The sequence below is a fragment of the Oreochromis aureus genome, linkage group 18 (genome assembly GCF_013358895.1).
Source record: "Oreochromis aureus strain Israel breed Guangdong linkage group 18, ZZ_aureus, whole genome shotgun sequence".
NCBI classification, from domain to species: Eukaryota; Metazoa; Chordata; class Actinopteri; order Cichliformes; family Cichlidae; genus Oreochromis; species Oreochromis aureus.
Window position 1 is genome coordinate 30,646,045 of NC_052959.1, and position 12,777 is coordinate 30,658,821.

The window sequence follows — 12,777 nt, forward strand, 5'->3', positions numbered from 1 at the left end:
TCCTATAGACAGTACATTTGCATAATGACTGAAACTAGCCCACTGAAGGAACAATGGGCTGGGAGGTCAGTTCATTCATCATGATTATGCAAATTCTCATGACCATTGATCAACAACCATTGATCAAAGCCCACTGATCAATGGCCATGAGTACCATTCACAGAGAGTTGGGGAATGGCTGCAATCACAGCATTGTAAGATGGCGAAAGATGTACCCTTAGGCCCCCTCCTCGATTCAGAGATGGTCTTTCTCTTTTCACATAAATGTGAAAAGGGAAAGACTTTTCATTTACGTGAAAAGGCCTCCTTTTCATTTATGTGAAAATCTTTAGAGAGAAACTTTGTGAGCATTGCAAAATGTTGCTGCACTTGTTATCAGAGTGCATAATCCGTTCTCACACTCAGCTGCTGTTGGCAAAGATACTCAGCATACTGAGGAGAAAGGTTATAACAGGGTTAGCTGTGTGTGCTCTCCACTCTGTGAAAGAGGCTCTGATTTCAGATTTCCCAATAGACTTATGGTGCGTACACACCGAACGCGATAGACGCAACTAGAGCGTCAGGTTACAGTTTATTGTCTGGAAGGAAGTTATTCTCTCGAATATGATGTATTCTCAAAGAAAATTATTATAGTCATTTATGCATAGTGAGCTTTTTGATTTCCAATTAAAAATGTAGTATTTTATTTAGATGTGGAGTAGCAGCGACTGTACTCCGAGTTCTCACCACATGATCAAACTCCTCACCCTATCACTATGGAAGAAACTAGCCACCCTTTGGAGAAAAGTCATTTACACTGCTTGTATCTGTGATCCCATTCTTTCAGTCACTACACAGAGCTCATGATCGTAGGTGAGGGTGGAACCATAGATTGACCAGTAAATCCATGGCTTACACTAAGGCTGCATCAAAGCTCAAACCGCAGGAGAGTCAATGGCTTTCCACATTTATTCATTTGACACCTAAAGTTGATTTATGATTTCCTGATCTTTCTGGGTTGAAGTTAATCCACAGTTTTCAGCAGTGAAGGGTTTTAGGGTTTTTGTAGTGGACACTTCTCTCCCATCTTTCCCATGGTCCCTTCACGCAGCATAGGTGTTACAGGTTGTGACTCCGGTGAACAAATTGACACAGTGTGATCTCTCTTTACTGATGATGTTGAAGCTGCTGAAGGCTCAGTGAAGTTTTTACACTGAGGTTAACAACTGAAATTTGAAAACCAATAATGCACAACACAAGAGGTTGCCTTCATCCTGCTAACAGGGGTGGAGAGGAAGGTAAAGCATTGCAGCTTAGTTTGTCCATACATTTGACAATTTGCCATGTTTTTAGGGTGAACAAGTCCTTTATAATAAAGGTTACTTTATAATAAAGTGCATTGTGTCATAAACATAAACATTTCTACTAAAATATGCTGCAGAAAGGCAAACATGCATTTTTTAAATCATAATTACACTCAAACACCGTCGCAAAAGTCAGTTTAGTACGTCCTATGTTCTTTATATCCTTTTTATTGGATTTATTCTATATGCTGCCGTGAAAAAAGGTTGCTGTCGAAAAGTTTTGAAGCACAAAAACGCAGGACTTTTTTGTGTAAGGAGGGCAGCAACACACCTTTGATGGGTCTAGTCTGCCGTAAATGCAATAGAAGAAGGAAAGCGGAAGTGACGCGACTCTTACTATTTAGCAGCGTCTTCAGTATCCGAGAGTTTAAGGAAAGACGAACTGCAGCCGAAGAAATCTCAGAAATTTAAAAGACATCAGTGAAGAGATCAGCTGTCCACGCAGACTGTTGGATATCCGAGATAAAGTCTCACAGGTGTGTAAAACGGCGTCAATGAGCTAACGCGGGAATACGACTCCTGTAGGACCCTGATCAGAGCTCAGTTTGCAGGCTCAAATCTCAAACCAGCGAGGAGCTACGAGCTGTTTATAATAGGAATAACACAAGTTTCTCTCTCTTTTTTTTTAACGAAAACCTTTAAGCCCAAAGTTCAGTGAGACACGGGAGGGGCGTGACTAGTAAAAAGGCGGCTTTACACATTTAAATCAAAGAAACGTACAGAGAAAGTGGGGCAGGTCCAAATAGTCCTGAAATACCTCCTATTATGTCTCCTTATTCTAGCTACTTTTCCTTGACCTTGAAGGCAAGCGTAACGAGGTCGATAAAAGGTGTGAATGAGAATTAATAAGCACTTTAAAAGAGAAGCACAGCTCAGAGAGCTGCAGTGACTCCAGACTCAATAACAGAGTGACGCTGTGCTGACTCCAGTGTGCAAGAGATGGACTACAAAACCCGCAGCTGGGTTCTTATAAACGAGGTTAACAGGGGCTTCAATATTCGCCATGTCAGCAATGTTTCTGTTATGTATTCAATAAATTACAATGGTGTATACGTATACATCTCTACTTATATTTATTAGTCCTTTATTTATCCAGGTAAAAATCTCATTTCAAAGAGAGTCCTGGCATCATGGCAGCAAAAGTCAAAAAACATGTACCACATAAGCACATAACAATTAAAACAAATACAATATCCTGTACAAACATGTGAAAAATATAGAGTAACAGATCATTAAGAGCAACCAGTCTAGACCAGTTAATGGCACTTGCTGGGTTCCCCCTAGAATCTAAGCAGGGAATTTACCCAATGTGTTGTATAATATGTAATATGTTATGTGATTAGGTAGAGGATCGTTAGGGGGTCCTTTTGTCCCTCTCGGGGAGATACTCCCACAGGGCTTAAATCTGGGACATTTGACCCTAGAACTGAAGAAGCTTCTCGGATGAGAGGTGAAACGTCTTCAAGCAACTTAAAGAAGTCCAGACGCTTTTCTTTCCAAGCTCCTTAGACTATAATATGTAATATAAATTTATGCAATGTCATTTATGTAAATTTGTATAGAATATATTATATCTTATACACCTATTATGATATGCTATCTTATATTACAATGTAAATTTGAAGAGAAATTTATTTTGACAGTAGTCATAAAAGCAATAAAAATAATATATTACTAAAAATAACACCACTGATGGTGAAAAAACAACCACATAACAGCAGTAACCTGTTGTGTATCTCTTATGTGTTTGTGGAGATGTGCATGGCTTCAGCCCCAGGTGTCTGACCAAGGTCAGAAACGGATTCCAGATGTCATTAAATTACAGTTTTTGTTACTCTGGGAGGAAGTTATTCTCTGTAATGTGATGTGTCATTACCCAGAGCTCATGAGCGACTAATGTGGAGATGGATGCTTAGGTGAGGGTGGGACCATAAACTGATGGCTTTGCTTTTATGCTCAGCTCTTTCATCACCACAACAGACATCAATGCACTGATGTCTGTTATCGGAGAGTGGCATTATGTCTGGAACCTATCTCAGCTGTCGTAGCGCAGGAAGCTTGGTACACCCTGGACAGGTCGCCAACCTGATACAGGGCTAACACACAGAGACAGACAACCATTCTTACTCAGATTCTTGCCTATGGGCAACCAGTCGCCAATTAACCTAACCCCACTAACTGCATGCCTTTGAACTATGGGAGGAAGCTGGAGTACCCAGAAAGAACCCACATGTACCACATAAGTGATATGGGATATGTTGTCAAAAAGAGTGTGTAATTGGCACAGGTAGATTCCTCAAAGCTTTGAGCACAGCACCAAAACTTTGTCTCTATTATGTTACTCTTGACAGAGTCCTAACCATAAGTGTTTACAGTGGACCTGCACATATTGCTTTTCCTCAGTAATGCTGGTATTTCATGAAACATGGCAGAACTTAAATGAACTGTCTTTTCAGTTGTGCACAATGACCGAGCTACTAATGTGAAGATGGATGCAAATGAGAATATTGCAACTTAAAGCTTTTCACCACTTGCAGTACTAGTTATCATTCCTCCACTTTATTTATTGTTTTCATATTCTGTCTCAAAACATTTGTCACATTTGTGTTTCCCTGTCATCTCATTAGTAACCTTTTTGTTGTGTCCGTTTGTCCCTCAAGACCTCCCACAACAACATGAAGTGTGAGGAAGAGGAGGGTCTGGATGACCAGCAGGTCTGTAACCAGGAGAGAAATTCCAGTCTGAGCAAGCAGGGCCTAGAGCTCCCACAGATTAAAGAGGAACAGGAGGAAGTCTCCACCAGTCAGGATGTAGACTCGCTTGTAGTGAAGCAGGAGGCCGAAGGAATCATCGTCTGGACTGGGGAAGAGCGGCTCAGACTACTGGATACCATCTGGAAATGTGAAAAACACGACAAAGGCATGTAATGTTCTTAGTAAAAACAAATATGACTCATGTAGGATTCCAAACTGAACACCAAATTACTTTTACTTTTAGAGGTAGAGGATGAATTTAAGAGCCAAATGCAAGTATCATTATACCTCTCTTTCCTAAGCTAAATCTATACTTTGTGTCAGTTAGCTGATAAACTGACTTAAATTCTTAGACTGAACTTGAGACTAGATTTTAATGCAGCATTTTGTCCAAACTGAATACAATACTTTGCTTATTGAATCTAAATCATTTTGAAGTTCTTTATATTTACCCACAAATGTTGCTAAAAGTTTAGAAAGAAACAATCTTGAGAATGTAATTAATGGTACAACCCAAAAATAGCATAAGATAGAACTTAATTTATTCCCAGTTAGATGGTTGTGGTCAGTAAACATAGTAAAAACATTGTTACTGCCGTGAAAACTCCAAGGATAGGAAATTTAATTCCAGATAGCGAAAATAGGACAAGATCCAAATATTTTAATAACAAACAATAAAATATTATGTTGCATACATAAATATCTTTTGTTTAATTCATCTTTTAACTTTTGAATTCTGAGTTAGTTTTATTCAAGTAAAACATCATTCAGTTTTGGTCATAATTTAGACATTTAAATTGCTTTAGTCTAGTTTAAGTTAACTAAATATCATAAAACTTTCATAGACTAAATCTAAAGTTGATTTAATTGACTAAACTATAAAGTGTAAAAGTTTGTTGGGTTTTTACTGGAGAGCGTTGCTCCACATGGTTTGCAAAGCATCTTATTTTCATTGACATCATATCTGAAATATCTCTGTGCATGTACTCTTCTCTGCCTCCTAAATGTTGAGATTTCGTCACATTTTCATGAGAAATCAGAGGCATTGGAGTTGGCTAAACCCACTCTCTGAACCTGTTTACCAGGTGCAGATTAAATGTGCACATCTAACGTCACTGCACAAGAAGATTACTTCTGATTGGATCACTTACAAACTTGTCCGACCTTTCTAAAGAAATGACATTGTTCTGATTGGATCTCATCTCTGGAATATTTTCATCTCTTTATTATTCGTGGACAGTAGAAGTATCACTTCATTTCATTATAGTTTTTGTCCTTGTGCAGTAGTATTTATTTAGTTATCCTGTATTTGAATGCTTTAAATGCCCCCTTGTAGGGCTGCACGATTAATCGTTAGAAAATCGCGATCTCAATTCATACTTATGTGCGATCTCATTTCCAAATGACAACGATTTAAAAAAAAAAAAAAAAAAAAGACGACGACGATTGTACCGCATTTTGATCCGGGACGTAATCTGCATGAAAACAAGCGCTCACTCTTCCTGCTCAACAAATGACAAGGGCGGAGCCTTATACCACGTGATACAGAAGCTGTGCCGTGTGATGCTCAAATTGGCAGGGAAAAAAACAACGGAGAACACGAGAAAGTGACAGGAGAAAATCCGTCCCGGTCAACCACCCAAACATCAATAACGGGAACCTTATACAGCGCTTCCCTATACACGTCGAACTCCCATGAGGCACAAAGAAATTACGGAGGCTATTACTTATCACCTGACCAAAGATATGGCTCCCATCAACACTGTGCAAAACGAGGGATTTAGGAAAATGATCAACACCCTAGACAAACGCTACACAGTGCCGTCCCGCAACTATTTTTCTATTGTTGCTATTTTTCTATTGTTGCACTACCTGCTCTATACACGCAGTGTCGAGCAACGGTGGAGACGGAATTTCAAGCAGCACAACATTTTGCGGCAACCACAAAATGTGAGGCATTTATTGTTTTTATGTTTATTTATTGTTTTTATGTTCAGTCTCAACTGTTATGAAGTTGATGTGCAGTTAATAAGTGCAATAAATATTTATATTGGAAAAGAAAATCGTGAGAGAATCGTGATCTCAATTCGAAGCAAAAAAATCGTGATTCTCATTTTATGCAAAATCGTGCAGCCCTACCCCCTTGTCTTCTTCTTTAATCCGGACACTTTTTTTGTTGCTTTCCCTCAGCCCCTGGACTGTATAGGGGAATGTAACAGATGGGGGCTCATCTGGAATTTCAAAAAAGGAGGTCTGAAAGCAATAATATTTCTTTTGTTGTATTTATTCTGTTGGTGTTATCTGTTAAATACCAAACTTACTAGTTAACTTGGATAAGTGTCCAGCTTTTACACTCTGTTTTTGAGAGAGGGTGAAGTTAGGGGAGATTTAAAAAAAAAAAAAAGAACAAACACAAGTCTTTCTTAGAACAAACACTGAGGCTGACTTTACTGCATTTGAACACACAGTAAATGTGTTAAACTGATCACAGGTTGTTTGGGCTGTTATGTGGCAGTGTAACTGGTCAGAATCAGAACCCCCAGAACCCTGACAGATCTAAATGACAGTTTAAAATCTAACAGGTATACAACTTTGTCCGGGAACCATAACGGTAGCATTTTTGAGGGCTCAGTAGTACATGGGCTTTGCCAGAGAGATGGATGTTCTTTTGGATAGGTGTTGCTCTCCAAGCAGAGCTGGTCACTTTGCTTCATCGTGAGAGTTCTTTAAAATCCTTCTTTAGGCACTCTGTGTTTATTTAAATTATGCAGGGGTACTACTTTGCAGAAGACTTCCATGCTGGCTGAGAAGAAAGTGCTGCTCTTGACAAAAGCAGAGAATCTTGGCTGCCGGACTAAGAAAGATGTCAGCTGTGGTGGAGAGCATTCACACTGTGTGCATAAATGCTTAACAGCTCTTTCATGTGGTGAACAAAATATGGGTTTGATCACCGCGTGGTGTAATGTGATCATATACCTCCATCTTGACAGTGTAAAACTTTAGGTTCTGCAACTCTTGGAATAAATATAAAATTTTCACCAATTGCTATTTTATATCTATTTAATCAAATACAAAAATGTATATTTCGAAATACAATCGTAGTAGTCCTAACCAACTGGTATAGTAGTGGTGGACAAGCAGAGGACAATGGCCATAGTAATAAAGGTAGATAATACCAAGTGATAGCAACATCAGGATGAAGGAGAACAAGAAGCTTGAGAAATTACAAGGGCTGAGAGAAAAGGGGGAGGAAACATTGGTCTCAGTGGTAATCGAAGCACTCTGTGCAGTGACCCTCAAGCTGGGCGACTGGCTCCAGCAGATCCCCGGAACAACATTCAAGATCTCTGTCCAGAACAATGCAGTCAAACATTATTCGAACAGCAAAGATACTGCGCAGTAGTCTCAAGCTTCCAGGCCTCTGGTAGAGTTTGAAGGATAAAGACTGCTCGCTGAGTGAGAGGGGAATTCATATATATATATACGTATAGATATATCTTTACAGCTCTTTCTGTATATATCCACTATACAGTGTGTGCACAGTTATTAGGAAAGTGAGTATTTTGGCCATATCATAATTTTTATGCATGTTTTCAAACTTTGAGCTGTATAAACTTGAGTGCTTATTGGATTTAAGCATATCAGGTGATGTGTATTTGCGTAATGAGTGAAGGTGTGGTCTAAGGAGATCAACACTTTATTTAAATGTGTGTATAATTTTTAGGCAGCTTCTCTTCCTCTGGCAAAATGGGCCAAAAAAGAGATTTAAAAGACTCTGAAAAGTCAAAAATTGTGAACGGTCTTTCAGAGGGATGCAGCACTCTTGAAATTGCTCAAATATTGGAGCGTGACCACAGGACCATCAAACGTTTTGTTGCAAATAGCAAACAGCGTCGAAAGAAATGTATCGAGGCAAAAACACACAAAATTAACTGCGAAGGATTTGAGAATTTTTTTAGAAGGCACTTTCTTCAAGCAGTGGTACAGGAAAAAATCTGCATCTTTCAAGAAGACCATGAATTTTATGCAGGACAATGCTCCATCGCATGCATCGAAGTATTCCACTGGATGGCTAGCCTTAAGGATGAAAAAATAATGACATGGCCCCCTTCCTCACCGGACCTAAAGCCTGTTGAGAGCCTGTTGGCCCTGCTAAACGGGATAGGAAAACAGTACACCTCTCTGAACAGTGTCTTTGATGCTGTGGTTGCTGCTGCACAAAAGGTTGGTCATCAACCGATTAAGACGCTGACAGACTCCATGAATTGAAGGCTTATGACAGTTATTGAAAAGAAGGGTGGTTATATTGATCACTGATTTTTATTTTTTTTTTTATTTTTTTGACATGTCAGAAATGTTTATATGTAAATTTTGAGTTGTTTTATTATTTTCATCTGTTAAAGTGAAAATAATCTTTTATCAGATGTGTTTTTCTATTATGTTTGTCCCTTCAGACTTCCCGCAACAACATGTCTGTAAGCAAGAGGAGGATCTGGATGACCAGCAGGTTTTTGACCAGCAGGTTTTTAACCAGGGGGGCAACTTCAGTCTGGACCAGGAGGACCCAGAGCTTCCACAGATTAAAGAGGAACCAGGGGAACTCTGTACTAGTCAGGTGCTTGTGCTGAAGGTCGAGACTGATACCTTTATGGTGACTTCTACTTATGAGGAACCTGAACCAAACAGTGACCGGCTTCTTTCTTACAACTCTCCTGAACCAGAAAGTCGAGATGAGGATGAAAGTGAGCATGTGGACTCAGGATCAAATAGAAATGCAAAGCCTGAGAAGAGAGGACATCACAGAAACAGTAACAAAGCAGACAGCTGTCCTGTGTCAGAGAGTCAGTGTGAAACTGACACAAGTAAAAAGTCTTTAAAATGTGACACTTGTGGAAAAACCTTTGAATATAAATACAAACTGACAAAACATCAGAGAGTCCACACAGGTGAGAAGCCACATTCTTGTATCACTTGTGGAAAAATTTTTAGTTACTTGTCTGCGTTAAAAACTCACATGAGAAGTCACACAGGTGAGAAGCCATATTCTTGTAGCACTTGTGGAAAAATATTTAGTTACCTGTCTGCATTAAAAACTCACATGAGAAGTCACACAGGTGAGAAACCACATTGTTGTAGCACATGCGGGAAAAGGTTCAGTGATCTGATGAACTTGAAATCTCATATAAGGGTCCATACTGGTGAGAAGCCATATTCCTGTAGCACCTGTGGAAAAAGATACAGTGATAGGACGAACTTGAAAACTCACATGAGAATTCACACAGGTGAGAAGCCATATTCCTGTAACATCTGTGGAAAAAGATACAGTGATAGGACAAACTTGAAAACTCACATGAGAACGCACACAGGTGAAAAGCCATATTTCTGTAGCGCCTGTGCGAAAAGATTCACTTATAGGATACAGTTGAGAAGACACATGAAAATCCATGTTGGTTAAAAGCTTCCTACTTAGATAATGTATGAAAGCTGTTAGGTGGAACAGCTTGTTAATAGTGGAGCACATGTTCATGAGGAACCAAATCACTTCAAAGCGTGAAGGAAGAGCTCATACCATTTTCAGGTCAATATGGTATATATCCTGTCTAGAATAGTAATTAACTCTACTCCCTGAATTGTTTATTCCAATTGTTAGCTTTTTTTTTTTTGTATAAGGAAAACACTGATTTTACAGCCATCCATCCCTTTTATGGCACTTTTCCAAGGGCAAATGTTGGGGCACACAGTCTAGGCAGAGAACTATAGACGTCACTCGTCCCGACAACCTGCTTCAGCTCATTTGGGGGACACCAAGGCATTAGGTTCTAGGTTAGCCAAAATATATAATTTCTGTAGTGTGGCCCGGGTCTGCCCTTGGGCCCCTTTGTGTTGGAACACCTCACCTAGGAAAAGCTCAGGAGGCATCCTATTCAGATGTCTGAGCCGCCTCAATTGGCTGCATGTCACATTATTTTTATTATTTAAGTCATGTAAATAGAACAAGATACAAAGCCTTAAAACATGTTAAAAACACAACAGCCTTGATAAACCCGGAGTAGTTAGGATCTAAAAGCAAGGTTCATCACATCATCACTTAAAGACCGGATGACAACAAGCCAGATACCCCATGCTCCTATGAGGATGAAGAGCTGGACCTGAACCTGTGGTTTGATTAACACAGAGTCATTTCTCCTGTACCCTGGCATAGATCTTTCCCAGGAGTCAGAATAATGTGTTGCCACTGTAATTGGAGCACATCTTCCAGTCCCCCTTCTTAGGGTACCACTCCAGTCAGAGTTGTAGCCTTAGATTGCCAAGCAGAGAGGTGTGTCACCCAAGAAAGTGCCACAACATTCAGAGTGTTGAGAAACTCATGGTGAATCTCATCCACCCCAGCAGCCCTGCCACCAAGGAGTTGTTTAACTACCTCAATGACCTCAGCCCCAGTAACGGGCAAGTCATCCCCCTAGTCTCCCTAGTGATCAGTTGGCAGCTCTGCTCCTCTATTCACTCATGTGTCCGAGACCACCAATAAAACATTGACAAAATCTATCCTTGACCTGGGGTGTCCTAGTGCCACATGCACTTATGTGAATAACTTATGCTCAGACATGGTGGTTGGCGCAAAAGTCCAGTGACAAAACATTAATCAGGTATGCTTTTTCTCTCAATCACACCCCTCTAGTTTGCAATATCATGTAGACATGAACATTAAAGTCTAAAAACAGGAAAATAAAGTGCCCAGATGTGTCACTTTCTAGCACCCCACCTACTGACTTTAATAAAGCTGGATATTCTGAACTGTCATTCAGCTATAATCAGGACCGGTTCCCTGACCCAAAGGCGCAGGGGAAAAGACACACTCGTCCATTGGGAAAACCCTATTGTACAGACAGTGAACTATGTGGGATATGAGTATACCCGTCCCTGCCTGTTGCCTTTCTATGTATGGGGAATCTAGAGTTTGGAAGAGTCTGGAACATCTCCAGAGTCTGAGCCATGCATTCAGGTGAACCTTACTATGTCTAGTCAGTCTCTCTCAATCTCATGCACTAGCTCAGATTTATTTCCTACCAGAGAGGTGACATTCTATTTGTCAACTTCAGTTTTTCCTACCATGAGCCAGGGTTACAACTCCTGGAGCCTCTGCCCTTCACTGCGACCCAGAGAGCATTGCACCCGACCTCTACAGTGCTTTCTGCAGGTGCTGAGTCCGCAAGAGCCCATTTTGCCTCTTTGGGCTGGGCCTGCTCAAGCCCCATCGGTTAAGGTGTGCCCACCAGGTGTTCTCTCTTGAGCCTCCTTCCTCCCTAGGCCTGGCATTAGGGATCCATGTGCTGGGCAGGGTGAACTGGTCCCTTGTTTTTCCTTGCTTCAAAGGGGTCACCTAAATCGCTCATCGTTGGCCCCTCACACAGGAACAATTTGCCTGGGAGACCCTAACAGGGTCAAGCCTCTGACATCATAGCCACTGTGATCACTGGGACAAACAAGCCCCTCTATGAATTGCAATAAGGTTGCAATTCACAGAGGGCTAATTTTACATTCGTCTGTATTTGTACTTTTGTTATTCTTTTAAGTTGTAGAGGTGATACTTAAAACATTAGCTGTAGATTGAAGTTCTTAATCGTTTTCACTAAACTAAGCTTTGTTGAACAAAATAAAGCATGAATTTTTTTTGGGCTTGTTGCTTTTGTTTAATAGCCTAGATTTCTCTGTCATTCAATAAAGAGGTTTTACTACACAGGAGTAGAAGCTGTAAATTGACACACACAAGACAAATAATAACGAGTCATTATCAATTCATATGTTGTGATGTAAGGTTAAATTTCAATATGCACTTAAAAGTTATGTTTATAAAGTTTACATAAAAACTTAAATAAATCTTTTTGAGACCAACACTTTTGATGAACTGTAATCTCTAAGACAGGGGTGTCCAAATGTTTTGCGAAGAGGGCCAGATTTGGTGAGGTGAAAATGTGTGGGGACCCACCATTCAGCCTGACATTCTTTGAACCATTAGCATTAAATGCAAATTACCTATTGAAATAAAAAAAAAAATTAAATTGAAAATGGCATAGTTATTATTTCTTCACATAAACACAAATAAATTCAAACAAGTTTTTATCCACATACAATAAAGAAAATGTCTGTCTGGGGGGAAAAAAACTTCAGGAAGATTAAACGTATCTGAGTTTGTTTTAAATATTAAGTATTATTCACTATTAAATGCTCCCTGTAATTTGCTGGATTCAAAACATGTGAGCACAGGCATATTGTAACGCTGACTGAATCAGTGTATCACTCGCTCTTTTCTTTTTTTAATTGACAATCAAAGAACAAATATATATTATTTGAATTTCAATTGCCTATCAAAAAGGAAATAGTACTTGTTTTTATTATTTCAATTTTAGATTTGGATCAAAAATATGAAATGGAAAAAAGGGCTGCTGGAACAAATTTAATTTTAAAATTTAATTTGTCTGGTTTACGAGACCTGGTTTCATTGTCCATTAAAAAATTAAAGAATTAATGATACATGGATTGAAAAGAGTGTGTGCATATTCAAAATTGGGGTTTTGATCATCAGAAAAAAGAATATAAGTATGAAATAAATTCACTGATATTTTAGAATTTATTCACCTCAGAAGACTAAACCAATAGCCTGCATTAATTTGAAGGGTGAT

The 12,777-nt window shown here is 39.4% G+C and overlaps 1 protein-coding gene across 1 annotated transcript; it reads left to right on the forward strand.

The window, feature by feature from the left end:
* Positions 1-1,663: 1,663 nt before the first annotated feature.
* LOC116311762 (zinc finger protein 391-like) lies at positions 1,664-12,120 on the forward strand. The gene is made up of 3 exons (XM_031728969.2): positions 1,664-1,819; positions 4,004-4,262; positions 8,551-12,120. Exons 2-3 carry the CDS (start codon positions 4,019-4,021, stop codon positions 9,549-9,551), a joined length of 1,245 nt encoding a protein of 414 aa, XP_031584829.1. The 5' UTR covers positions 1,664-1,819; positions 4,004-4,018; the 3' UTR covers positions 9,552-12,120.
* Positions 12,121-12,777: the final 657 nt, after the last annotated feature.